The sequence below is a fragment of the Tenrec ecaudatus genome, chromosome X (genome assembly GCF_050624435.1).
Source record: "Tenrec ecaudatus isolate mTenEca1 chromosome X, mTenEca1.hap1, whole genome shotgun sequence".
Taxonomy (NCBI): domain Eukaryota; kingdom Metazoa; phylum Chordata; class Mammalia; order Afrosoricida; family Tenrecidae; genus Tenrec; species Tenrec ecaudatus.
The window spans coordinates 50696064-50723537 of record NC_134548.1 but is presented as its reverse complement, the minus strand read 5'-3'; the positions used below and the strand labels follow the sequence as shown (position 1 = coordinate 50723537).

At 34.6% G+C, this 27474-nt stretch overlaps 1 protein-coding gene across 6 annotated transcripts in view; it reads right to left on the bottom strand.

The window, feature by feature from the left end:
* Nucleotides 1–27474, bottom strand: part of KDM6A (lysine demethylase 6A) — a 182531-nt gene that overhangs the window by 33515 nt on the left and 121542 nt on the right. For 2 of the 6 annotated variants that reach the window (XM_075539642.1, XM_075539646.1), the window contains 11 exons: nt 26716–26770; nt 21765–21799; nt 13885–13978; nt 10995–11121; nt 5908–6006; nt 5551–5770; nt 4871–5005; nt 4260–4415; nt 3601–3696; nt 2615–2716; nt 1616–2011 (listed from right to left, as the gene is read on the bottom strand). In XM_075539642.1, the coding sequence (XP_075395757.1) occupies nt 1616–2011; nt 2615–2716; nt 3601–3696; nt 4260–4415; nt 4871–5005; nt 5551–5770; nt 5908–6006; nt 10995–11121; nt 13885–13978; nt 21765–21799; nt 26716–26770 (1515 nt within the window). The remainder of the gene's footprint in view (nt 1–1615; nt 2012–2614; nt 2717–3600; nt 3697–4259; nt 4416–4870; nt 5006–5550; nt 5771–5907; nt 6007–10994; nt 11122–13884; nt 13979–21764; nt 21800–26715; nt 26771–27474) is intronic. The other 4 variants (XM_075539643.1, XM_075539645.1, XM_075539644.1 and 1 more) reach the window with 4 other exon arrangements.

Below are 27474 nucleotides of genomic sequence, written 5' to 3'. Positions count from 1 at the left end.
AGATGGCTTTGCCACCAAAAACAAGACCTCAATGTGCCCTTTCAATGTGTAATGTAAAGTAACACAAATCTATAATCTGCCATGCCCCAAACATCAAAAGTTAAAAGGTGGTTTTAAAGTTCAATGATTGAGTTTCCATTACTAATTAAGAAAAATATTCGAACAAGTATGTGTACAACAGTACTGATAACGTCTTTTTAATTAAAGTCCCAGGGTAGTGTAAAAGCTACAAACTAAAAGAATGGATAAGCTGTGCTACAAACTAAAAGAATGGATAGATCTAAGGCTATCCAGAGGAATCTTTAAAACAGTCTGATAATCTACAGATATTCTGGCATTATCCTCCATTTTGTAATCAGATGTGAGCAATCATTGGAAAGTAAGAGTTTTCTTAGGAGTGTAGCATGCATTGTTGATCCAGTATACAATGTTATTAAAGAGAAAAGCAAAACATTCACATATCCTGAAGTATAAACTTAAATGTTAAATGTACTTTTGCAACAATTGAAGAAAATACAGTGTATTATTGTTGAAAAAATATTTATGAAATCCCTTTCTCTTTCAAAACCTTTCGTGGTTCCACTTTGTCTTCAAGATAAATTAGGCTCCTCAGCTTCAATATTTAAACCTCTCATCTTTAATAATATGTACTGAAGAAACAACTTACTGGTTCTCTCCCCCTTCCAAATTCCCTCATTTCTAGAGACTATAGAATATTTTGGTTATGTGACCTACCAATGGTTCTCAAATATGGGTCGTGACCCCTTTAGGGGGTTGAACGATCCTTTCACAGGGGTCACCCAATCCATAACAGTAGCAAAATTACAGTTATGAAGTAGCAAGAATTGTATGGTTGGGTGGTCAGCACAACATGAGAAACTGTTACAGGATCACAGCATTAGGAAGGTTGAGCACCACTGTGCTAGATAGACCCTTCAAGTACTTTTCACCAACGCCACGCTTCCAGTCACTTAAGGTGCCTTTTCTCTAATGGTCTTTTCTTTCTGTTCAAATGAGTAACACCCAGGATAGACCTAGAAGCCCTAGTGGTGTAGAAGGTTACACATTCGGCTGCTAACCGCAAATCTGGTAGTTTAATAGCACTAACTTTCAACTCTGATAAAGATTTATAGTCTTGGAAACCCACACAGCAAGTACTACTTTGTATACAGTTGCTGTGAGTCAGAATGGACTCAATGGCAGTAAGTTTGGTTTGTGTATAGGTGGTTGTACTATATAGAAAATGATCTAGTTTCCATTACTAATTAAGAAAAATATTTGTACAAGTATGTATACAACAGTACTGAAAGCTGTTAATGTAGATGTTAAATAACCTTAGAGGCAACATATGCAGAAAGGAATTAAATAATAAATAAATGTGCTTATTGTGCCATCATAATTTAACAGGTGGTTTGGGGGAATGTTATAATTCTTTTCTGTGTAAATTTGACAGTGGAAACACATACACACACACGACTAACAATGTAGTAACAACATTATACTATAAACTTGTAAAAAAACAACAATTCCGCAAACATTTATTTATTTCAAAATACACGAAACCAAGTCAAAACAACCTAAACGGGTCAAGCCAACAAAGCAGCTAGCCTATTACCTGAGTGGAGTTAGATAGTTGGTTTTTCCACGGCTCCTCTGCGCTGCTGGTCAGGTTTGTGCGGTTATGAGGTAGAGTGAGTGCGTTTCGCTGCAGGTAAGGCACATTTCCATTACTTCCACTTCCTGTTATGTGATTATTGCCTATCAATATAGTGTCTGTACTCCCCAGTGTTCTAGATGTACTACAGGGAACATGGCCTGCAGAAAAGGGTCCATTGGCCAAAGGCTGCCCAGGGCAGGCAGGGCGGACTCCAGGTTGAGATACACTAGGCATTCTGTTCAAAGCAAGCTGTGGCTGCTGACCAGAGACAGCGTTTGTAGGCAGTGATGAGTCAGCTGTTGGCCCATTAGGAATTCCAGTAGCTCGTACCTGTGCAAGTCCTGTTTGTCTCATCTATTAAAAACAAATGAAAAGTAAATGCTGCTTGTGTGGGTCACAGGTAAGATAAATAAAATAAGACATATCAAGATATTTCTGATTTTGGCCTAAATATTTCATTACGCTAGGTTGAAAATACATCAAAACCAAGAAAATCTGTGTGTTCATTTTCAGATAAACTTCTAGGGAAAAGGAAGAACTCTGTTTCAGTTTAAAGAAATGCTGCTTGAATAGTGATAAATCAAAGTAGCTGGGAAAAAAATGAAAACAGAAATCAAGAAGTTATGTCTTTTTTTCTGACCACAAAATGGGATCTCAAGAGTTCACGCTGCTACACTTGTGCTAAAACAACCACAAAAACTCAGCCTTGGTTTGGAACATCTTTAAGTTCTAAATTATAGAAATAAACTGTTGGAATACACTTGAAATAGCACACAATAATAAAATACCAAGTGCTAAATTCAACATTAAATTTATAGCCTTTTTCCATAAAAATCACTACATTCCACCAAGTACAGGTAAAAAGAACTGGGCATGGACATACTCTAATATGATGTTACACTCAATAAAAATATTCAAATTCCTAACAAATTTAAGGGAAAACAATGCTATACACACTTGGTGTTGCTGCATTAAGACAAACTGACTTTCCAGCTGTTCCAGCATCATTTTCTGAGCTGGATTTAAATTATTTCTATTTGCACGGAGCTGTTCCAAGTGCTAGAAGAAAAAAGGAGAATATAGTCAAAGATATATAAGAAACAAGTTTTCGACTCTAAGTAACCTTTTCCTGGAAATAACTTAAATAAACTCAGAACCTTAGTCTTGTCAAAAATATGAATTCCTAACCAAGAGAAATCAGCCCCAAAATGAAGGGCTTTAAGAATTCTAACTAAGAAAAAAACTAAACATTCATCAGAAAAAGTTTATGATAATGGGATCTTTGAGATAAAGGAGCATGAAATTTTACTCATTAATAAAATAATTTTTACATAGAAAGTCTTAAAGCTTAAAATTGTATTATGACAAGTATGTTCAAAGCAGCACTGTTTGAATTAGGAAAGACTTGGGGAAAAACCTGACTGACCAACATTAAAAATTAAATAAAAGCATAGTGCATACATAAAGAAATATGACATAGCCACAAAAGAATAAGGAACTCTGGATATAATGATGTGAAAAGGTCTGTAATACAAATTGCTAACAATACAGCATTCTACGATCTGGGTGGAAAGACAGAAAAATAATTGAGAGAAGTAGGGTGCGTGTTTGCTTATAAATGTACCAAGTGTCTCTGGAAAGATCCCTGAGACACTAACAAACAGTCTGTTAGGAGTAAAACTGAGACGCTTAGGTCAGAAAGCAAATGGGAACTAACCCCTATATACCCAGTGTCCATAATCTTAAAATTTTGAACCATTAACATATTAAATGCTTTTAAAAACAAAGTAAAACATACTATCTGTATTGATCTGATAAATGTGGACTCAGTTTAATTATGTGGATGCTAATTGATTTGCCATTCAACTTAAAAGAAGTTAAATACTATTATCTCTACTCCTTTATAATTGAAAAACTGTCAATAGCATAGCATAAATACATACCTGTAATTTCTGTGGTGTCAAACACCATGAATGAGCTTGTTGCTGTACTGGAGGATGTGACACAGCATGGCCACTACTCCAATTATCGGAAGTATTCTGAGGAAAATTAATTTTAAAAAATTAAGGAAGATTTAAGTATAAAGAGATAACAATGACCGGTGGTGGTCAAATAACTATAAATTGAAGTATTTACATATAAAAAGGATGTCATATAACATTAAATTATTTTAAAATAATTTAATAACTTAACATGCATATAAACTTGGAAATTGCAAACTTAAAAAAATACTGATTTTTTAAATAAGCCACCCAAAAAGGCCCACCCCTAAACTATGGCCCAAATAGCTAACCTAAATACCACACTATCCACTAGATCAAACATTCAATTTATTTCAATGTCAGGAGAAAGTGATAATGAAAAGTGTATTGAGATCTTAGCAGCAGGGAGATGAATAAAATGATTGGATGGATGCAAATTTAGCTCTACATTCTATATTTAATATGATGCTAAGAGTTCTGGATGGAAAAATTCAAACCTTTCATTCTCTGATGTCCACAGATTTAAAATAAAGGATAGGAGATGTTCAAACTGCACCATCGCAGGGCAGTTGAAGCTTTATTTTTTTGATTGGGATGTTCTATTTCTCTAGAATATATACCTTGGTTGGACTAGATGTTCTTTTCCTCTTGGCAGGACTGGACAGGTCATCTACTTGGCTAGAAGGAATCATGTGTGGTGGCAAGGATTGCTGTGAAATTGGTGTTTGACTGAGGCCTAATACAGGTTCAGTATTTGGATGATGAGGTTTACATGCCTAAGAATCACAGAAGGAAGACAAAAATAGGGTTCTATATATTCTTAACTCATTCCTTCAAATTATAAAACTTTACAAGCTGCAAACTTTACAAAGCTATGTGGACATTGCTGATTATAATCATAGAAAATCAAACTCAAATGAATCATAAATGGAGGAATGTGTACCTTCCTTGGAAAAACTTGCTTTTAAAATTAAATAAACCACTATAGCATTTTACTTTAATGAAATCTCTTTCAAAATCATGAAAATCCACAAAGGTTCTAAGTTGGTACCCCAAAATTTCTTCCCACATCAGAGGGAGATTTATTTTGATCTAGAATCCCTTTGTAATCACATCAATAGGCTTTTTCATTAATAAAAGCCTCCTGTGCTTAGTAAAATAAGCTTGACCACTACAGATTGAAAAGAACCCTTAAAGCTGGGCACCTGCAGAACATAACCCAACTTCTCACCTGCTGTGCTGTGTTCATGGCACCCTGCCTGGAGGTAAGCTCTGCGGGGATTGGTAGGCTCCATGCCTCCTCAATACTAGGAAGTAATTTAGTTTTATTCTGTAGACTAGCTTGTGGAAGGTTACACAACTGAGCCTAGGAAAAATTATGTAAAAAGCAAATTTAACACAAGCCTATTTGAGTAAGAGCAAGTCCACTAAATCTTGCTAATTGCGTTTAAAAGAAAAGAGTCTTAATTTGGGGTTTTAGAAAGACACTAGTATAAAAAGGGTAACCAGAATATAAACCTTTGTGAGAATTAGAACAAAGCTGAGCTCTGTTTTCAGAGTTCTCATAGCTGTCTTCTCATGAAACTTCAAGCAAGAGTGAAAGACAGTGTTTGTGTTTTTTTCTCTAAAAATGCTATGACAACTTAAAAATGTAGACAGTACATAGAAAAAAATATGTAAATTAATATGCATCAGAGTAAATGTGCAAAACAGCATCTTTAAAATACTGAATATCTTAATTAAAATGAAAATTAAAAGACTATTACAAGCTATGGTATGTTTACAAAATATGGAAACAAATTATAGACATCAAAACACAACTAAACAAACTTGCTAGCCAGCCACCCTCCTTTCCTGCCTGAATGCCATAAGGAAATGTGATTGTAAAACACTTGTATTTTAAAACTTTACCTGTAAATACTTAATTCGTGCTGCAAGTGCAGAGGTATTACTACAATTTTTGCTTCGTGTTGCATTTAAATAGCATTTAATAGCATCCTGAGGTTGGTTGCAGGATTCATAGAGAGTGCCAAGGTCCATCCAGGCTGCAGCATGGCCATGGTCCAATTGTACAGCACATATATATGCCTGTAAAGCATCCATAGGTTGATTTTGCTGCTGATAGAGCACTCTGGAAAAAGAAATAAAGGAAAAACAAGCTCACTAAAAAGAACTGCTGTTTTAGGTTTTAAATAACAAAGAACATTGCATGTGATAAAATCATCTGAGTAGCAATCATAACATCATTATTTTTATACAAAGTCTTACCCTATTGAACACCATGTATCTGCACTTGCTTCAGATTTATCAATAGACTGCCTATAAGATATAAAGGCATCCTGAACTTTCCCAATACTTGAATAGCACCTGAGGGGAAGAGTGGGGGGAAGGGAGGGGAGAGGGGTGTGTGAAAGAAAAATAAAAAAAAAGTTCCATTAGTACTGAAATGAACTGTATTTGCTGAAAGGATAGATTACATATAATACCACAAAAAACAAACTATTAAGCTGATATATGTGTGTGAGCTTGCAAGTATAACTGCCTATTAATTATAATACACATAATTTTGTTGTTAGTTGCATTCACGTTGGCTCAGATTGATGTTTATATGTACAACAGAATGAATGCCGCCTAGCCCTATGCTATTGCCTTGATCTTTGATATATCTGAGCTCATTGTTGAGACAGACAATCGTGTCAGTCTATCTTACTGGAGTTTTCCTAGTTTTTGCCGACCCAAACATGTTTTTCTCCAATTTATTATATTAAGAAAAATTATCCATTTAGTAAACTATATTAGTCTTTTAGTTGCTACAACATGCCGCATTAATGAAATAAACCCTAAGAAAATAATTATAGCCCACATCACTTGAATTTTATAACATTGAGTTGCAAAAGCACATCACTTTAATAGGTTAATGTCTTTTCTCATACATAAAGAACATCGACTGGAAACACTATATAAGTGGGAGTTCCAAAAAGTTCATGGAAAGATGAAATTTTAATATAATTTTCCACAAACTTTTGAACTCCCTGTATATGTTAGTGTTAGAGATTGAATTGTGTCCTAAAAGATATACTGAGGTCTGGATCTCATACTTGTGAACTTCTTTAGAAATAGGATCTTTAAAGATGTTATAAGTTAGGTTAACATGAGGTCCTAAAGTAGAGAACTCACTGTATCAAGGTTATTATTACTCACAGAGACCCTATATAGAGTTTCTGAAGCTTAATAAACCTTTATGGGAACAGAAAGTCTCCCTTTTGTTCTGTGGAGCAGGTGGTGGGTTTGAATTGCTGACTTTGCAGTTAGCAGTCCAACACTTACTCAACAGTGCCACCAGAGAGCTTGGATGACCAATGTCCTTATAAAAGAGGGGCAGATAATCAGAGCAAGGAAGGAAGCAACTGCAGCTGCACACTATTGTCTGGAGCTATTAGAAGTTAGGAGAAGGACTAGCTCAGATTCTCCATCAAAATTTCAGGAGATATCAGCATGGAAGGCACCCTGATCTTGGACACTCAGTCGCCAGTATTCTGAAAGCTTGTCATTTATTTTGCGGTAGCAGTACTAATACAGTTGGTTAAAATTTCCTGAAGCAGATGTCTATTCTTATTTCCTAACTAAGTAACACTAAAAGCAATAATCCTTAATTCATAAAAACATAGTTAAATATCAAATTAACCTCTAAGAAAATATAATACAGGAAAAGTTCAATATTTCATGAGTAGTAAAGGTAGCAAGGAGCACTGACAGCCTAGTGGGTTACACACTGGGTTGCTAACCACAAAGTCTGCAGTTCAAAACCACTTTTAGGGAGAAAGATAAGGTTTTCTACTTCTGCAAAGAGGTACAGTCTCATGATATGTGGATGAAGTGCTAACAAAAATTGTTTTAAAAAGCCATGTCTTTAAGTGTTACAGTCGCAGAATCCCACAGGGGGAGTTCTACCCCAGCCCACAGGGTTACTGTTAAGTAGGAATTGATGTTGGCAGTGAAGTCTGGTTTTTTGGGGGGGGGGAAGGTAGAAAGATGGACTAAGTATTAAGTATCTGCCATTTTCTTAATTCAACTGTACCTGACAGAGATGCAGAAAAATAGCTGAACTTATAAATTCAGAAATTATCTTCTTAGTGCTAAGGGAAAAAGATTTAATAAGAACACCACTTCTATCCTCAATGAGTTTATAATTTAATTAAGGATTAGAGATATTATAAAAGCTAAAATATCAAATGGTTACCACAACCAATATATGGCCTTAGAATTTAGGGCATAAAGAGACTGTTCGGTACGTAAAGCTTTAGGAAAGGCAAAAAGGGAAGTGTAAAAGGAAAGGAACTGATCATGCACATATGTATATAATTTTAATCAGTGATTCCCATTTTCCAGCACACCAGTATATGGTCCACTCCAAACTCCAACACACACATTGGTAGTGGAATGATTTGGAAAAGGATAGTGAGAATACTTGCATAACTTTAGATGTCATAGAATTGGGCATGTAGAAATTGTATGCTGTTATATGTGTTTCCATAGTACGAAGGAAAACCCACTGCCATCAATCCAATTCTGACTCATATAAACTCAACAGGACAGAACAGAACTGTTTCATAGGGCTTTCAAGACCATAAAACTTTGATAGCAGAGTTGCCTGGTGTTTCTCCTGCATAGGGCTGGTGGGCTTAAACTACAGGCCTTATGATTAGCATATCAATGCTTAACCCACTGCACCAACAGGGGCCCTATTTTAATTAAAGAATAAAACATACACAGACATAGGGTTTTCAATTAAATTCACATTTGTGTTGTAATTTACTTATTTTAGATTTCTGGTGACTGACAGCAGAAAAAAATTGATATAGCTATTTCAAATAGCATGGAAAAACATGAAAACTAGTGTATGCAAAACGACATGGAATAAAAAGAATTTTAAATTGTGCCTGATTGACCTGAAGTTTCTTGTTTTAAGAAGAATGGCAAGATGAAAGCAGGGTTTCAAAACCAGTTGACTCAGGGTCAACCCAGTGCTGAAAATTTACATTTCAAACTCCAAATCCAAAGTTTATCATTACTCCCCAGTTGCTATATCCATCCTGATCCTACACATCCACACCCATACATTATATATGACTCATATGTATATATAAGAATCACACTGAGGATCCTGTTAAAATATTGATTTTGAAATTCAATGTCTCTGAGATGGAAATACAAATTCCCAGTAAGGGGTAGAACCAAAATGAACCTGTTCCAAGCCTTGGATGAAAGCTGTTACCAATATGTAGAATAGACTAGAAGGGAAGAAAGTTAAAGACAGGGGTCAAATAGGAAAACTACTCCTGGTACAAATTCCTAGGGAACGATTTATAGAAATCCTTGCCAAAAATAGGCACCTTTGCAGTTGAATCTTCTTGTCCATTGTCACTGAATCATCAAATATTTTTAAAAACAGAAACATTTTATTATTATTCTTTCACACACACATATATTTCCTATTTTTAAAAATATTTTCCTAATTTTAATGAAATACGATATTGTATCAAAAACTAAAATGTGAATACATGGCAAATTTACTCAAAATAAAATTCCTAAGCAAAAAGAAAAGTTAACAAAATAGAACGGCTTAAAAAAACAAAACAAAAAACTGAAGCCTTTAAGATACATAGTAAATCTATTGATACTTTAAACTGGGTAATTCTTTGTTGTGGGGAGTTGGACCATATTTTGCAGCATGCCTTGTACAAACACTAATGCCAATGGCATTCTTATCAGTTGACATCCAAAATTGTTTTCAGACATTGTGAAATGGTCTATGAGGTACCAAATCACCTTCCAATCAAAATGAATCAGTTAAAAAAAAAACCACAAACAAAATTCTGATCAGATTAAATATTCAGTAAATATGAGGCTAAGTAAAAAAAGTATTATTATAAATAGAATAGATATATTTCTTAAAAATATCCAAGTGTGAATGCTTCTTGACATACATATCCTCTATCTAGGTCTATACACTTCGAAGGAGCTGTTTCCATCTCTATAGTCTTGCGTGAGTTAAAGAATTCTGTACTCTTCAATTTACGCCATGTCAAAATGGAAGTTTTTGCAGCCTTGAGGCACTCAAACTGTATTCATTTGACTATTATTAAAAGAACCAAAAGAAATATGAAGGCGTAAGATGAGAGCTGTTAGGTAGATAGGGTAATGTTTCCCAATAAAGTTACTACATAAGAGTACTTGCTACCAACAAAAAATGAGCAGATGCATGATCCTGATGGGAAAATAGTTCAGTGCAGTATTCCTCTTCCTTTCCTCACCAACGCAGGTTTCAGTATCTTAAAACTTCTTAATAACCCCCTGGGATTTTCCTGTATCCTTTGTGAAACTTTATTAAGATTACCCACTTGAATGCCAAACAAAACAGTTGCCATAATTCTTTGAGCTGAACTCTTTGCTTTAAATTAAGTGTCTCAGCAGATGCTCTTGGAAATTACTGTTTCAATTGGACTATTTTTTTTTTTACGACTCTAAAAGAGCTCTGATATCACTGTGGGTAAGGCGTTGGGCTTCTAATTCCAAGGTCAGCGATTCAAACCCACCAACAGTCTCTCTGCAGAGTATTTATCTTTATGAGGCTGCTTGCTCTCATAAAGATGTACAATCTCAGAACCCTTATATAAGGTCACTATGGAATTGCCTTGATGGCACTGCATTTAATGAAACTAAGAGTATTACTGAGAGAACTTGTCAACAGCCATCCACTAATGGTAGACACCTTTTGTTTGGAATATACCATGCACGTATGGACCGGAATCCTAGTAGCAATACTTTTTACTTACCCTCATTTATAACAAGCATTCAAAGCATGGAGAAGAGCCAATACAATAGACATACAGGAATTAATTTTCACTACATGTTTTACTCCTTCCTAATAAAGGGAAGAAAAATATATACATGGTCTCATGGTTAGATGACACTGCTGGGTTAAGTGTTGGACTGCTCACCACAAGGCCAGTGGTTCAAACCCACCAACCAGCTCCACAGGAGAAAGAGGAGGCATTCTGCTACTATGAAGTTTTGCAGCCTCAGAAACCCTATGAGTTGGTATCAAGTAGCAGTAGGCTATTATTCAAATACATCCATTCTAGGTATTCCAAAGTGTGTGTGTGTGTGTGTGTGTGTGTGACTGATCAACATTAAACATTAGGAAGGTTCCAATTTAAATCACTGGTAGTTATCAGGTAGAATGTGAAACTCTTGTTCTCCTAAATAACATACAGAGAAAATATTAGAAATCAGGATAGGAGTTTAAATATTTAATTGATAAACACAGATTTTAAGTGTTTGATTAGAATCACCTTCCAAGGAAATACCAGGACTGGCCAGAATTAGGATCTGCTTCCAATGACTTTTGGAGATATTGAATAGCATAGCTTTCCTTTGTGGCTTTATCTCCTAGGAGATCCACAGTATGATGCATCCAACCTATAATAAAAGATTAAAAAAATTTACCTATGATTTAATTGTTCCTTTATATCTAAGAAATCCCATAAGAAAATCAGATTAAAATACTCTTTGCAGACAACTTACTTATTTAGTTCAAATTACATATTCACAATATTTAAATTACTGGTCTAGGCCATAAGAAAGTCTGTTTCTCACAAGTACAGTCAATGCTATCAAAGGCTCTCTTATTCAAGAAAAACTAAAATAATTAAGCACTAGCTTGACATTTAGTAAATTAAACATAGATCCCATTTTTCTTTGCTAAATTTTGTATCTGAAATAATTTTCTAAATGATGAAACCAATAAGCTAAAGACATTAAATCTTATGTACAGTTCCAAGTAAAAAATTATGTGCATTCTAGGATTTTCCAAGGCAGTCTATCAAATCTCAATGTTTATTTTCAAAGTAAATATGAGGCTATAAATCCGTTACAGCCCAGATTAAAACATACATTCACAATACCGTCTATGACAAAAATAAATGCTTCAGTCAGTAAAAGTATATTCAAATGGAACAATTCAATGGACTGGCACTTATCTGCACTACAAATGCTCATTTAATAAATATAACACAAGATGGTTATATAATCAATCAAAAGATTATAGAGTATATACTAAACCAGAGGCAGGTCCACAGGCTGTAGGTGTAGGGCTGCATAAGGCATTTGAAATTATCAATACCAGCTAACATCAAAATATGAGTGAATTAATTGTTTGATTAGAATCACCTTCCAAGGAAATGCCAGAATTAGGATCTGCTTCAGGCTAATTATAAGTTGACAATTTTGTTGAGCCTGTGAATGATGTTCAAATACCACTTAGTAGAAAAAGATCCTGTATCTTCCTCACATTTTAAACCTTAAGCCACAGTGAAATAATCTGGGTTTAATTTGCCAATGAATCACAATTCAGCTGTGGATCAATGCTAGTGTATATAATTAGCTGTGTTTTTGTGTACAGCTTACAGTATTTATTAAACAATAGACGCATATTTTTCTGACATTTATTATAGTAAGTGTGGCATAAAAGTGAGCTGTATACTTATAACTGTTAGTCAACCACACATTTATTCATCTTTCATGCTCCTCCTTTATTTCTCTTGCTATTACTAAGAGCAGGACCTAAAGTAACTGGTTTTAAAACCAGCTGTTAAGTAGCACTCAGAAGTAGGAAGATTCTATGTGCAGGAATAAACTGGGCACAATTAGCGGAAGTATTTTTCTTTGGAAAAAATTAAATTTTTCCTTGTATATGCGGAAATATGGTGAGCTATAGTCAAATAAGACAAAGACACACCTAAACCCCAAATTACTTTAATCCATTTCTTTTAAAAGATGGATGTATTTTTGGTTAATTACAGTCTGTAGTGAAGTCAAAATATGTAAAAATGGAACATTTACAAATAATGTGAAGAAAAAAGGTGGCATTCAACAATTAGCTTAAGGGGTACGTTGTCCTCATTCAAAAGGAAGCACCCTGTACACAAGAATCAACACAAATCCCTCTTTACCTCTACTAAAAATGTTGCTTTAATTAAAAGTCACAAATTCATACTCCTCAAGGACTATAGTTCTTCATTTACAACAAATACTTAAACACTTCCATGGTTTACAAAATATGGATACTTCAAGTAAAATTCTAACACGAGTAAATTAAAAAACTAAAGCTTTACATGAATGTAATGTATCGTATATTCGTGTATAAGCCAAGTTTTCCAGCACATTTTAAACGCAATTTTTGGTAAAATTAGGTGTGCCTAGGATGATATTCGGGTCAGCTTATACTAGAGTATATACGCTATGTTAATTTGATACTAACCTTATGACATATATATCATGAAGGGAAATGACAAAATCTAAGTTGGAATCAGATCTTTTTAAAAAAAAATCCCATTATAAAAGCATTCCTATTATGTAAGATAAATTATTTGGCCACATTTCAAAGTAAGTAAAAACTGAAAGAAAAAAAAGCAAACAACAAATCCAAACAAGAAACATGACTCATTAAATAAACTGTTGGGAAGTGCCTTCACTATCTCCTGTATGACAAACAACACAATTTTCTCCAAATGGCTGGACTTTACTCATCTAGAACACGGGAATGGAACTGAGCTCTTATAAGATTCTAATTTGGGTGGGTGGGTGTGTAAATGTTGCTAATATTCATTAATATCAGTAAAGCTATTTAAGCAAGCTCAGTAACCATAAAGAGACTTTCATCTAATCAATTAACTTCACAGAGTGCTCAGAATATATACTACGCACAAAATAATTATTCAATCCCTTTTGCCATGGACAAAGTACTAGTAAATATTTTTGAGAGTTGGAAAGAACTAATGACAATGAGGTAGTTCCTGATTAATTAATTCCATGTGGATGTTCAGTTGGTAAACAAAAGGTTATAGGTTCAAGTTCACGCAGAGGAACATCAAAAGAAAAGGCCCGGAAATCTACTTCTGCCACATCAACCCTTAAAAACCTAAGGAGGAAAGGTCTCCTCTGATACACAAGTGGTTGCTTTAAGGTGTAATCAACTCGAAGGCAACTCAAGAATTGTATTGAGGCAGCCTGTGAGATGATTCATGCAGAGTGGGGAAATGTGTTCAAATTACTTCTATCAACTCTGGGCAAAGAGGTGAAAAAAGTAGAAGCAGAATATATATTTGCCACATATTTGCAACTCCTGCCATGTAAAGAACATAAAGAGAAGCACTTACAATAAAGTCAATGTATGCTACTTACCCAACTGTTGTAAAACAGCTGCTTTCACTTGCGCAGAAAGATTTTCTTTTTGCAAAAGTTGCTCATATGCTTCCTTTGCAGAATGATACTTCCTCTGTAGGACAAAAGGAAAAGAGAGATTTAAAACACACATGCACACACACACAAACACAATATAATTTTTAATTATTATAAACACACTTATTTCTAACATTGTGCTGATGATGCACTGATGTAACAATAATAACAACTAAAAACTAAAAAGCAAATAATTTCAAAGAACTAGGTCAGATGTTAAATTTATAGAATATTGTGATTAAGTACAATTGAGAAAAATTGAAGAAAAAAAAGTCCACTACTGAATGTTTAACACTGGTTTCTGCATCTATAAAAGTAACATTCAAGGCTAGTGGTTACCAAGGATGGAGAAGGAAGAGTTGTTGCTTAAAGGGCACTGAGTTTATATTAATGGTGGGGAATAAGTCGGAAAAGGATATCAATAATACATGCAATAGTTATACAACACACAATCACACTGAATTATACATGCAGAAGTTGTTGAATTGGAGAATGTTTTGTGGTGTACATTCTTGCCACAATTAAAAAACTTACATGAATCACAATAAGTACAAGAAAATGTTCTTGAGTTAATTGTGGAGATAATTTGACAATTCTTTTTGATATAACTGAATTATTGAATTGTATGACGTGGATAAAGTGCCATTAAAATAACAATCTATAAATTATCAAGGGCTCATGAGGGAGGGGGGAGCGGGGAAGGAGGGGGAAAAAAAAGAGGACCTGATGCAAAGGGCTTAAGTGGAGAGCAAATGCTTTGACAATGAATGATTGGGGCAGGGAATGTGCGGATGTGCTTTGTACAATTGATGTACGTATATGTATGGATTGTGATAAGAGTTGTATGAGCCCCTAATAAAATGTTTTAAAAAAAAAGAAAAAACACTTTTTAAAAGGTTTTTTTTAAAAAAAGCAATCTCTTAATTTTAAGTTACAGTTCTAGAAATCAAGGAAAATGTCAGTTTAAATGAGATACTGATTTATGTCCATCAGATTGGCAAACCTAAGAAGGTGAATATAACAAGCACTGTTGGAATAGGGAAAAGAGCATGATTTATGTCCTGATGGAAGAGAACTTACTTCATACAATTAGGTATAGAAATATGCTAGCTACAATCTCAATCTTGGGGTATATTAAAAACAAAGCAAAACAAGATAAAAACCCTTCACTGCCAACCCTATAGGACAGGGTAGGGCTGCCAATGTGAGATCCCAAGACTGTTATCTCCGTGCTAGAATAGAAAGCCCTGTTTTTGTACCTCAGAGCAACTGGTGGTTTAAACCGAACTGATGATCTTGCAGTTAACAGCCAATGCATAACTGCTAGGCCACCAGGGTCCCTTTGGGATATAATGAACTAAGTAAAAAAGTACTGCTACTCCGGTTCACACAGGCATGGGTTTATTCATATTCATATGTGTTTGTGAACACATATATTTTTACGCATTTCTGTTATGAATGTATGCCTGCAGACAAGCTCCCTCAGTAATCCACTGGTCGTAGTCTCAGTTGGAGGAACCTTCAAAAAGGTCAAACAAAGCAATATGGCCACCAGATAATAAGCATGGAGAAACCTCCTTAGCAACTACCAGAGAAGTTCCACTAAGAAGAATAACATATAATTCATGGGAATAAGAGCTGGAGGGGCAACATGGAGACCCACAATAGCACTGAGATGCTTCCACTGCCATCGGATCTACAAGACTTTTTACCCACCAGTCTGTGATCTTCCTGCATTTGGAACCATTGCATATGCTCAGTGAGTTTGAAGAAGAATTCATGGACTAGTATAGGACATATGGGCGAATATCAGACATATGGACTTAATCTGGACTGGGCTGGGATGTTTTCTCAATATACAATTGCTGTTTGATATAAAAGCTCTCTCTTATACATACATGAGTGTCAATGAATTTGTTTCTCTAGTGGACCTGGTGTCTAACAAAACCACTGACCAGGGGCACAATACAACTGATATTTTTTTTGCTGGCCCCTGAGTCAACCCAGTCAGCCAAACCTCTTAGAAAGCTGGCCTTGGGAAGCCCTGGTAGACAACAGATTGTGTGGGAAGCTTGATAAACCAAGACTCACTCTAAATTCAAAAAGATCTTTCTCATTCTTTTCAATACCTGCACAATATATCATACGGCATTGCAGAGTTTGTTTTTATTATTTTCTGGACATTTTTAAAATTAAATACTTTTATCAGGGTTCTTACATATCTTACTACGATCCATACATTCATCTACTGTGTCAAGCACATCTGTACATATGTTGCCATCATAGTTTTCAAAGCATTTTCTTTTGACTTGAGCCCTTATTTTCTTCTCTCATTTCCCCCCTCCTCTATGTCCCATGAACCCTTGATAAGTTATAGATTATTATTTTCATATCTTACATTGTCCTCTGTCACCCTTCACCGACTTTTCTGTTGTTCATACCCCTGGGAGGGAGTTATATATTGATTCCTGTGATTGATCCCTCCTTTCTCCCATCCTTTTCCCCTTATCCTCCTGGTATCTTTATTCTCATTGTTGGCCCTGAGGGCTTATCTATCCTGGATTCCCTGTGTTGTGGGCTCTTATCTGTAGCAGTGTACATGTTCTGGTCTAATATGATGTGTAAGGTAGAATTGAGGTCATGACAGTGGGGGAAGGAAGCATTAGAGGGAGACATGGGACGGAGCAAGATATGACAAAATAATAATTTATAAGTTATTAAGGGTTCATGAGGGAAGGGGGAGTGGGGAGGGAGGGGAAAAATGAGAAGCTGAAGCCAGGGACTTGGGTAGAGAGCAAATGTTGTGAGAATGATGAGGGAACGGATGTACAAATGTGCTTTACACAACTGATGTATGTATGGATTGTGACAGTTGTATGAGCACCTAATAAAATGATTTTTTAAAAACGAGGAGCTGATACCAAGGTCTCAAGAAGAAAGCAAATGTTTTGAGAATGATGATGGCAACAAATGTACAAATGTGCTTGATACATAGATGTATACATAGATTGTCACAAGATTTGCACGAGCCCCCAATAAAATGATTGAGGGAAAAAAAGATCTCGAGGAAAGCTGTGTGTTTCATCGTTGCTATACTGCACCCTGTCATGGCTTATCTCTTCCTTGTGACCCTTCTGAGGGGATGTCCACTTATCTACAGAAGGGCTTTGGGTCTCCACTCCTTGTCTCCCCACGCCCCCAATTCACATTGATATGATTTGGATCTGAGTCTTAGATGCCTGATACCTTAACCCATCGATACTTCATGATCACACAGGCTGGTGTGCTTCTTCCATGTGGGCTTTGTTGCTTCTCAGCTAGATGGCTGCTTATTATCGTCAAGCATTTAAGACCCCAGATGCTGTATCTTTTGATGGCCGGGAACCATCAGCTTTTTTCACATTTGCTTATGCACACATTTTGTCTTCAGGTATATGCAGCTATTGTCCTTTTTATGTAAATTTACGTTATTTCCAGAATTTTGAAAATATGATAAATTCCTGGATATCCTTGCATATATGTATTTTCTTATTTGGGGAGGTATAGTTTAAGGGTAGAGTCCTATATGTAGAATTGCTGGATCAAAAGGTAAGTTGAAATATAGTTTTGCTAGACAAATGCAATACTTTCCTCTAAATGGGCACACAAGTTTGCATTCTCACAATGTCTGAAAGTGTCCCTACCCCCACAGTCACTTTTAATTTTCACTAGTTTAAGAGGTAAGAATTTACATTTCACTTTGCCTTAATTTGAATTTTCCTCAATGGGTTTGAAATACTTTTTCGTGTGCTTTAGGGCTATTTACATATCTTTCTTTTGAATTATCTTCTTCCATTTTTTTCTATTAAGTATTACAGTTGTTTTGTTCCTCTAAGTTTGGGATATCTTAGAATGTGTGTTTCGGGGTGAGGGAGTTGAGATGCAAGTTATTTTTTATATCAATATTTCTTTTCATTGCCTTTGAATTTTAAGTCATTTTGAAAATATCTTTCTCTACATCAAGGTTTACTCATTTTTGCAAGAACATGATTACTGTATTTATTCTGGTTGGCTATTACAAAGAACCACGTTTTGTTTCATAGAGCTTTTAAAATGTACTCATCTTCATTGTAAATACAGTAAAGTACAAAATAACAGGTGATTGAATTCAGTAGTCATTTAAAAATAGAATTTAAAAGCATAAAAAAAGTAAGAAAATAGTAAACTTAATTAATGTGTCAAAATCTTGGTATTCTGGGGGAGGGGGAAGACAACAAAATAAACCACTAACTACCTTATTCTTGAGGAAAAGTGCGAGAAAGCACAAATATGTAAAATAACAATGGAACACAAGAAATTAAAACCCTCCTTTTCATCTTAAAAGCATTTATAATCTCAATCTCATAAAACTGTACACTTGCTAATAACTGTGCATTAGAATAAAAACACACTGCAACAGCTTCAATCACTGGCTCATTTTCATACAACAAAATCTGGCCCAAAGAGCTCCTACTCAGAAACACCTGTCTTACCCAGTCTAGGTAAAGAGATAATTCCATAATGTTTCAGTTTTAATATTTAATTATGAAAAATTTCAAACAGAAAAATATAGAACTCCTAATATATCCAACACTCTGCTTCAATAAATCTGGTATTGACCACCTGCTTCCTCTCATCATTTTGAAGCAAATTCCAGGCCACCTTTTAACAGGCAAATGTTCTAGAGTATCAATCTTAAAAAGAGCTTTTGATAAACAATCACATTACCATTAGTTCACCCACTAAAAATCTAACAATAATTACTTGATATTAAATCTCTAATCAGTATTAAAATATCCCAGTTGCTTCCTACATGAATTTTTACAAAAGTTGGTTTGACTGAGGGTCCATATAAGATACAGAAATTAAATTTGTTTTATGGTTTGTCTCTTAAAATCTACAGGATCTCATTCAACACCACCCCCTTCGTTTATCTATTAAATTTTACTCTGTAAATAAAAGGTTTGTTTGTACCATAGAGTGCTTTCAATCCAGATTCCTAGGTGGATTATATATCCCTATGTGGTTGTGTAGCACATTGCTCTTTCCCCAGTAACTGATACTTAGCAAAAGAGATTTGATAAAATTCCGCTTTTTCTAAGAATTTTTAAAAGAATATTTCAAAGGTGGCATTATGTCTTTTCATTAAGACATTAATAATGTCTGGTTGTCTTTCTTCTGTGATATACATAGCAACTGGTTCATGTCTAGATCCATTATTTTATCCAGGGTTATAAGTAATATTAAATTCTTCCGCTACTAGTGGAAATATTTCTTCCTACACAGAGAAATGTCCCTTGATTCATTTAGGTACCTAACAGTAGCCACTAATGCAACAGACTATTTAAATTAAAAACTTTAAGTGCTTACTCATAAATTAATTGAAATACAAGGAGGGCTTATCTTATTTTTCATTTGAAAATGATAGTTATTGTTATAAGCACTGGATTTTATTTTCAATTCTGTTATATTCTTATAAGTGAGGTTTCCGTTACCTAGTAATTATATAATTTGCTGGACAGAGTTCTGTTCATTTATTTTATTTAACGGGCATTTAAAATTCTCAAATGAGGGAGTAGAAAGACTAGAACACTCATATACTGATGTTGAGACTATTAAACAGTACAACACCTGGAAAAGTATATGGCGTTTCCTTAAACAACCATGAAAAGAAATGCCATATGATCCAGCAATCCCTTTACTCGGTATATACCATAAAGTAATAAAAGCTGTAGCATGAACAGATATTCATACCCATGTTCATCACAGCATTGTAACAAGGAGATGGAAACAACCTAAATTCCCCTCTATGGAGTAATGGATAAATATTATTACATAATTACAATCACTAATGAATACTGATAAAACTGTGAAACACTTCGTGATGTATTTGAATATATTATACTGAATAAAGTTAGTCAAAAGACAAATATTGCATAAGACTACTGTTATAAAAATATAAAAATCAAGATAATTATATTTTACAACCTCCTCAAATCTCAAATGAAAGGATCAATAGAAGGCCTCCAGTCCACATGTTATTTTCACCATAATTAAACACAACTAATAAGCAACTTATCAGAAACAGTGAAAGCTACAAGACAATGAACTAAAATTTTTAAGTGATTAAAAATAAAATTAAAAAATAATCTATAAATACCAAATAGAATTCCATATCCAACAAAATCATTCATTATATATAAAGATGAGAAAACTGCTTTAAGACAGAGACAGAGCAGTGTCCTCAGCAAAAACTAGAGAAATTGGGGAGAAATTAAAAATAATTCATGTGAAGGCATCAAAAACCTCCTGATATGAAGAGGAGGATCTAAGATTTTAGGAAGAAATATCTTTGGAGAAGCTAATTTCTTTAGTTGTTTCCTAAAATGATTAGTTGAAGCCTAAAATGATTTTCCACATGGGCAGGAAATAGGATTAGCTTTAACAGTTAAGAACTGAAACAAAGAATGCATGTCATCAAATGAATCTTTTCCAAGCAAATAAAAATCCCTAGATTTAGAGGGTATTCAAACCTGAGTGTGCATCAATTCTGAATCACTGCATATAGAGAATATGTATATGTAATGGACAGGAATTTAATGCTATTATTTTATATCTGCCCATGGTTGCTGAGTTGTGAAGCTTCCCAGTTGATTTTGGTATATAACCAGGTTAGAAAATGATCAGCATAAACTATATGACTATACCCCCAATATAAATATTGATACATACTAGTATTTTGTATCTCTTGAATATGACCATGCATGGTATCTACTTGACATCTTACTATACTTGGACCAAAATATCAAATTAGATGAAAAATTATGAACATATACAAAAATTGTGTGTATTAGTTTGTTACACACACCCCCATCCCCGAAATTCACCCACTGCCAACCAGTTAATTCTAATTCATAGACCCTATGGGACAGAACAGAAATGCCCCACTGGTTTTAAAGGTTCTCTCGACAAAAACAGATTGCCCATCATTATCCCCTGCAGAGACAGTGAGCTCAAACTATAGACCTGCTGTCTATTCCACTGAGCCAGCACGACTCCTTTTACTGAAAAGTTGTTATCAAATTTATTTTGTGCCTTAAAATGAAATTCTTAATTTTCAACTATTCATTTCTGCTTAAACTAGGATTACCTTTAGTTTAGTCTTATACCAACTCTACTTGATTTTCCAGTACCACCTCCTAAAGGGAATTTCTATGGGCCACACCTTCTATATACAAACAAGCAAAATCCACCATACACTAAAACAAAATGTTCTCACATTAAACTGATAAGGTGTTTTAAATATAAAAGCTATGAAAAGTAGTGGTAACAGCATCAAAAGGTGACTCTAATATGCCTTTTATACAGTGCTATGCATGTAGAAGAGGTATTTCAATCTTTAAAAATAACGTAAATGAAGTTATTTAAAAACAATGTATTATCATAACCATCTATAAATAAAAGAAAATTACTTAATTCATGTCAAGGAGGAGAGAAATCGTTAAGCATTTCTTTCAGATAACTCAAATCAATGAAATGATTTTGTACACAGCAAGTATTCTGGGGTACTAAATTAAAGCAAAAGACAAAATATCCAGTTTTAAACCATGAGTATGCATATATTAAATCTCAAACGCTTTAATTTCTGATATAACTATTTCAGTCAGGAAAATCTTGGCCATATTTAATAAGCAAAAAACACAAAAAGGCAATGATCAGAACGCCATTAAAACTTCATACTTGGAATTTACTTAAAGCATGATATAAATAACGATTTTTGAAGTAGGGTAAGTCAAAACACTTACCTGGGTTTCATATAAGTGAGCAATGTGAAACTGAACTGCAAAGGATGAGAAAAAATAAAAATCAATCAACAATATAGTAGTAGTATTTGGTGTGAAGTGGTAAGAATAAAATAAAACATATTGTACACAGGTGTAGTCTACACTATATAGATTTAAGTTTGACAGAGGGGTATAATGGTTGATTATTTAATAAACTATACTAATATACTTGCTAAAGAATATGACCAAAATAAAAACAAAACAAAAACCCCACATTTATTCATGTTTAGTCACTTTCAAATAAAAGTTCTATCAATGTAGCTATCTATATACATTTGAACACATTATTTAAGAACTAAGCTGCATATTCTACAAATACAGGAAAACAGTATTTAAGACAAATTAAAACAAAAATTTTATAGCATTTATTTCATATAAACATATATAAAGAAGCCATAGTCCAGGATGACCCTGGTAATAACACATGGTAATAATCATTTGATTATTTTTCAATCTTCAAAAGTGGAGGACCTTCATTGTTAAAAAGGAAAAAAAATTCCAACTACATAGTAGTCAAGAATATTAAATAGTATCAACATTAACAAGTATATCTTGAAAATGAAACAGTATTTCACAGCTTTTATTCTCAGTTCTACTTGGTACTGTTATTCCCAGAGTCTGAATGATTCAACAGAAGAAAAATGAATCAGTAAAACTGAATTCTAGATCTCTCAATACTAGATTTTCCTTCTGCAATGATAAGTCATTTTCAATATTATATCTATCTGGGTTTCATGGTTGGATTTCAAAGAATCTAAGTCTTTCAAAATACTATGTAAAATGTTTCTGCAGATTTCTAGAAGATCCTCAGTGATTCTCATTGAAGTGTGTGCAGTAAACAAATTCACTGATTCCCTCAACTGTAAAAGATTCACTTTTTATAAGGAAGGGAATCTTCATAAAAATACAGACTCGACAGCTCAGATAAGAGATGAGTCAGTGAGCGTGGGGCAAGGCCTGGAAAGTGGCTCTTTTATTCGGTTTTGTGGAGGATTCTGATGCCAGTTAGATCAGCACAGGGAGCAGGAAAATTAAATACTATAAATTTCTTGACACAAGGGCAAACTGAACAAGAAACGAAACAAAAATGAAGTTTAAAACCAAACAACATGTGTAGATCAAAAGTACTACATCTCCTAGTAAATACTTAAATAGCAGCAGCTAACTGACATCTATCTTCCCAAACATCTTACAGACATTTTCAGGGATTTCAATAGCCCAAGAGTTAGAGCTAAGAAAATGGGTAACTTGAGAAATCTCAATGAGGTTAACATTTTAACAAATATTGTAATAAAATATATTAAAGATATTATAAAGGAGTCATATTCTAAATGGTTTATGTAACTTGTGTATATATAATTATGACAGAAGCATAACTGTAAAATACTGCTGCATCTATTACTTTCCCACTATTTATTCTGTAAAACACAAAAAACATATATAATTTGGAGAAAAATGATACTTTTTTCCGAGAACTGTCTTTAGCAGAAGTATAACAAATTTTGTCTCGTTTAAATGCTGATTTACTCCATGTATATCTTACTCCGTGTTATTTATTCATCAATTTACATTAAAAATTCTAAAGCTTCTCTGATTCAATGATTTTCTTTGGCAGGAATCTTTTATTTATAAACATGTTTCTGTACAGTTTTTAAAAAGTTAATTTACATCAAAAGGCTGACTTTCTAAATTCCCAGGATCCTTTGAATTACCGTATATGCTCGTGTATAAGCTGAGTTTCCCAGCACATTTTAATGCAGATTTTATGGTAAAATTAGGTGCCTTGGCTGATAGTAGGGTAGGCTTATACTGAAGTATATACAGGACCTGTGATTTTTCAACAAAAACTTCTAGAAAAACAGCAAACAAACAAATGAAGAAGCGGGTGCAATGAGATTGGAACTCTCATACATTGTTGTTAGGCTTGTAAACATGTACCACCATTATGGAAAGTGACTATGCTGCTACCTAAAACTGGCAATAGAAATAAAACTGGCAATAAAAATACCATACTACCCAGCAGTATCTCTGCTGGGCATGTATACCCCCCCAAAAGGAATAGACACAACACAAACAGATGAATGCTCTATGTTTATTGAAACACAGTTCACAATAGCAAGAAGCTAGAAATAGCCCAAATGCCCATCATTAGAATAATTAATAAAGAAACTGGTACATATGCATAATGGAATGCTATACATCCCTAAAAATCAGTGATGAACTCACAAACCGCCTCATGATATGGATGGACCTGGGTAACAGTATGCTGAGTGAAGTTAGTCAATCAAGAAAGGACAAATACTATATGCAACCACTACTCTAAGGATAAACACTAAGACAAAAAGGAAGCTTCTGCTCCCATGCCATGTAATCTTCTAATCTGATCTCCAAGCAGTAAGGTAATGGATGAGTGCTGGGTATTGCTTTCTGTGTTTGTTTTCTGTTTGTGAAATCCAGAATAGTTAAATTTAAGGAGAAAGTGCCTAGATAAATAATTTCCTAGGGGCATGACAGGGAAGTTGGGAGAAAATGAGGGGCTAACAACAATTAGTACAAGAAAGACGATTATGTTCATATATTGATTGTGATGATGAGTACACAATTTTATTAATCATTTTACGGGGGGGGGAGCTCTTACAAATCTTATAACAATCCATCATTCAATTGTTCTATGCACACCTGTACATATGCTGCTATCAACACTTCTACTGGAGCACTTGGTATCAGTTTTTTCCCCCTTTCATCCCACACCCTCGTGAATCCCTGATTACATATTATTGTTATTCCGTGTCTTACACTGTCTGTTGTCTCCCTTCACCTACATTTCTGTTACTTGTCACCCTGGGAGGTGGGCCCTATATGGCCAATCTTGTGATGGGTTTCCCCTTTCTCCCCCTTCCTCCACCATCGCCTTGCTTCATGATTTCGCTACTCCCACTACTGCCCCTGAGGGTTTTATCTGTCCCGAATTCCATGTGTCGAGAGGTCTTATCTGTACCAGTGTGTGTGTGTGTGTGTGTGTGTGTGTGTGTGTGTGTGTGTGTGTGTGTAAGTAAGTACGTTGGCCTAGCTGGCTTTATGAGGCAGAAGTGGGTCACAGTAGTGGAAGCATTCAGGAACTAGAAGAATGATTGTGTTTCGTCGGTGCTATACCGCACTGTAGTTGAATCATCCCTTCCGTATAAGCCTTCTGTCGGGGGGTCTGTCCAATTGCATACATGTGGGCTTTGAGTCTCTACTCCAACCCCCATCTTTCACATTGATATAATTGCTTGTTTGGGATCTTTTGATACTTGATACCTGACTCCGTCAACACTTAATAATGAGACACAGGCTGATGTGCTTCTTCCATGTGGGCTTATTTACCTCCCTGCTGGATGGCTGTTTGTTTAACTTCAAGCCTTTAAGACCCAAGACACTGTATCTTTTGATAGCCAGACACCATCTGCTCTCTTCACCATATTTGCTTATGTATCCATTTTGTCTTGGGCAATTATGTAGGGAAAGTGAGTATCAAAGAGTGTCAGCTTATCGGAACAAAGTGTTCTTTGTGTTTAAGGAGGCCTCTTCTATCTTAATACTTAATGTATAAGCATATGTACATTGACCTCTATCCCTTTCATTATAAATTAATATTTACATATAAACATGCTTACAGCTATACCTCTATAAAAGTTTTTGTCTCTTAGTTCTTTCCCCTTTTTCCTTTCACATTCCTCCTGTCCTACTATCATTTTCACTTCATATGGCTCTCAGTAATTCCTTTCAGGTATACTACACTTGATCAAACCCTATCAGCATTATACGCCCTCTTCATCATCAATTTTATATCTCTTGCTGTTCCCTTATCCCCAAGTTTGTTAGTTCCCCTCTCCCCTCTCTCCCAAGTCCCTTAGGGACCACTGGTTCCATTGTTTTCTCATCAGGATTGGTTTTCCTGCCTATCATATAGATGACATAGAGCAACAAATTTTCTTAATAATTGAGATAATTGTTATGATATGTGAAATTAGCGGTAAAGTTCCTTTAAAAATAAATATTAGAATTTATATACATTCTAATTAAAATGTTATTTTTCACGTAAAAAGTTACATCATCATTTATGTATTTATAAGCTATTATGAGCATGCCTCAATCTACTTTTGGAAAGACAGCTACATAAGATAAAATAATTGAGAACCATTGTATTAAAACATGCTTCAACAAAGACATTCTTTTTAAATTAATAAGAAATGTGATCTAAAACTTTGCTTACGATGTGTAAGACTATAATATAAAGGTAAAGTATGTTTTCATAATTACAAAAATTTTAATATCAGATAGCAGGAAACTTTGAACTGTCACACAAGAATGTTCGTGTAGTCCCTTTTCTTTCTTTCTTTTTTTTTTTGACAAACCCTTGTGTCGAGGGCTGACTTTCAATAGATCGCAGCGAGGGAGCAGCTCTGCTACGTATGAAACCCCGACCCAGAAGCAGGTCGTCTACGAATGGTTTAGCACCAAGCTCCCCATGAATGTGCGGTGCATGACCGGCGAGGGGGCGGCCGCCTTTCCGGCCGTGCCCCGTTTCCCGGGACGAGGGGCACTCCACACCGGAGTGCAGTCCCTTTTCTTAACAGACTGGCAAACCCTGTTTTTAACCTCAAGGCATCTATAATATGATTAAGCCACAAATCGTCGGCCCTGTTCATTAGTGCAGATAATTTTAATTAAACAACCCACTTCACTGGCACATCTATTTGAGAAACAGGCCAGTCTATCATGTTCCATTTGTGTAAGCAATCTTGACAACCAATACAAAGTTTGATTCAACAATTCTAGAAGAAAAGATTCTACAGAATGTACACTAATATCATCATCATCAAGTGATTTAAAAAATATATATTAAACAATGATCCTTAACAATACTTACTTTCAGCATTGGACAAAGTACAGGTATTACAGTCAACCAAAGCCAACTGAAAATGCTGCAAGAGAGCGAGAAAATTAAAGAACTAAACTTAGTGTCACATCAGTGTATCCTGAAATACTACTCAGGTACTTAAGGAATAATATATAACTATGCAATGAAAATAAAACGCAGTGACTAACCAAATACAAGTCTGTCAACACACTGCTGACAAATGATGTGTTGTTTGGTTAGTTTCTTGAGACAGTTGAGAAAGGACCATTTGAGGAAAAATTAATCATATCTTTTATGTTTCTATTAAAATAAACATCAAACCCTTTTATTATTCAATAAAAAATGAAAGCAACAAAATAGTGTAAATAAAACACACTTCATTATTTTAAAAATCAAGATGTTAAAATATAATGTCAAAACAAAATTGATTATCTCAAAATGAACATGAGTTTTACAGACCAAAAATTTATTATGAGATTGTCACAAAACATAAAAACACATTTGTGTTTATTATAGATCTTTAAATAAGCATCTAAAACGCTAAACTACAGAACACACATCAAATAGCCTCTGTGTTCAAGTCCATCAATGAAATACAATTATTATTGAAGAACATATATGAAATTTAAGTATAAAATGTACAGAATTCTGCATGCCCTATTAAACAAAAAAATATACAAGAGGTTTTCAAGAACTTTGTGGGAAAATTGCATTAAAATATAATGGAGTTTTTCATGAACTTCTTGAAGCTCCCTCAATAATTAGTGT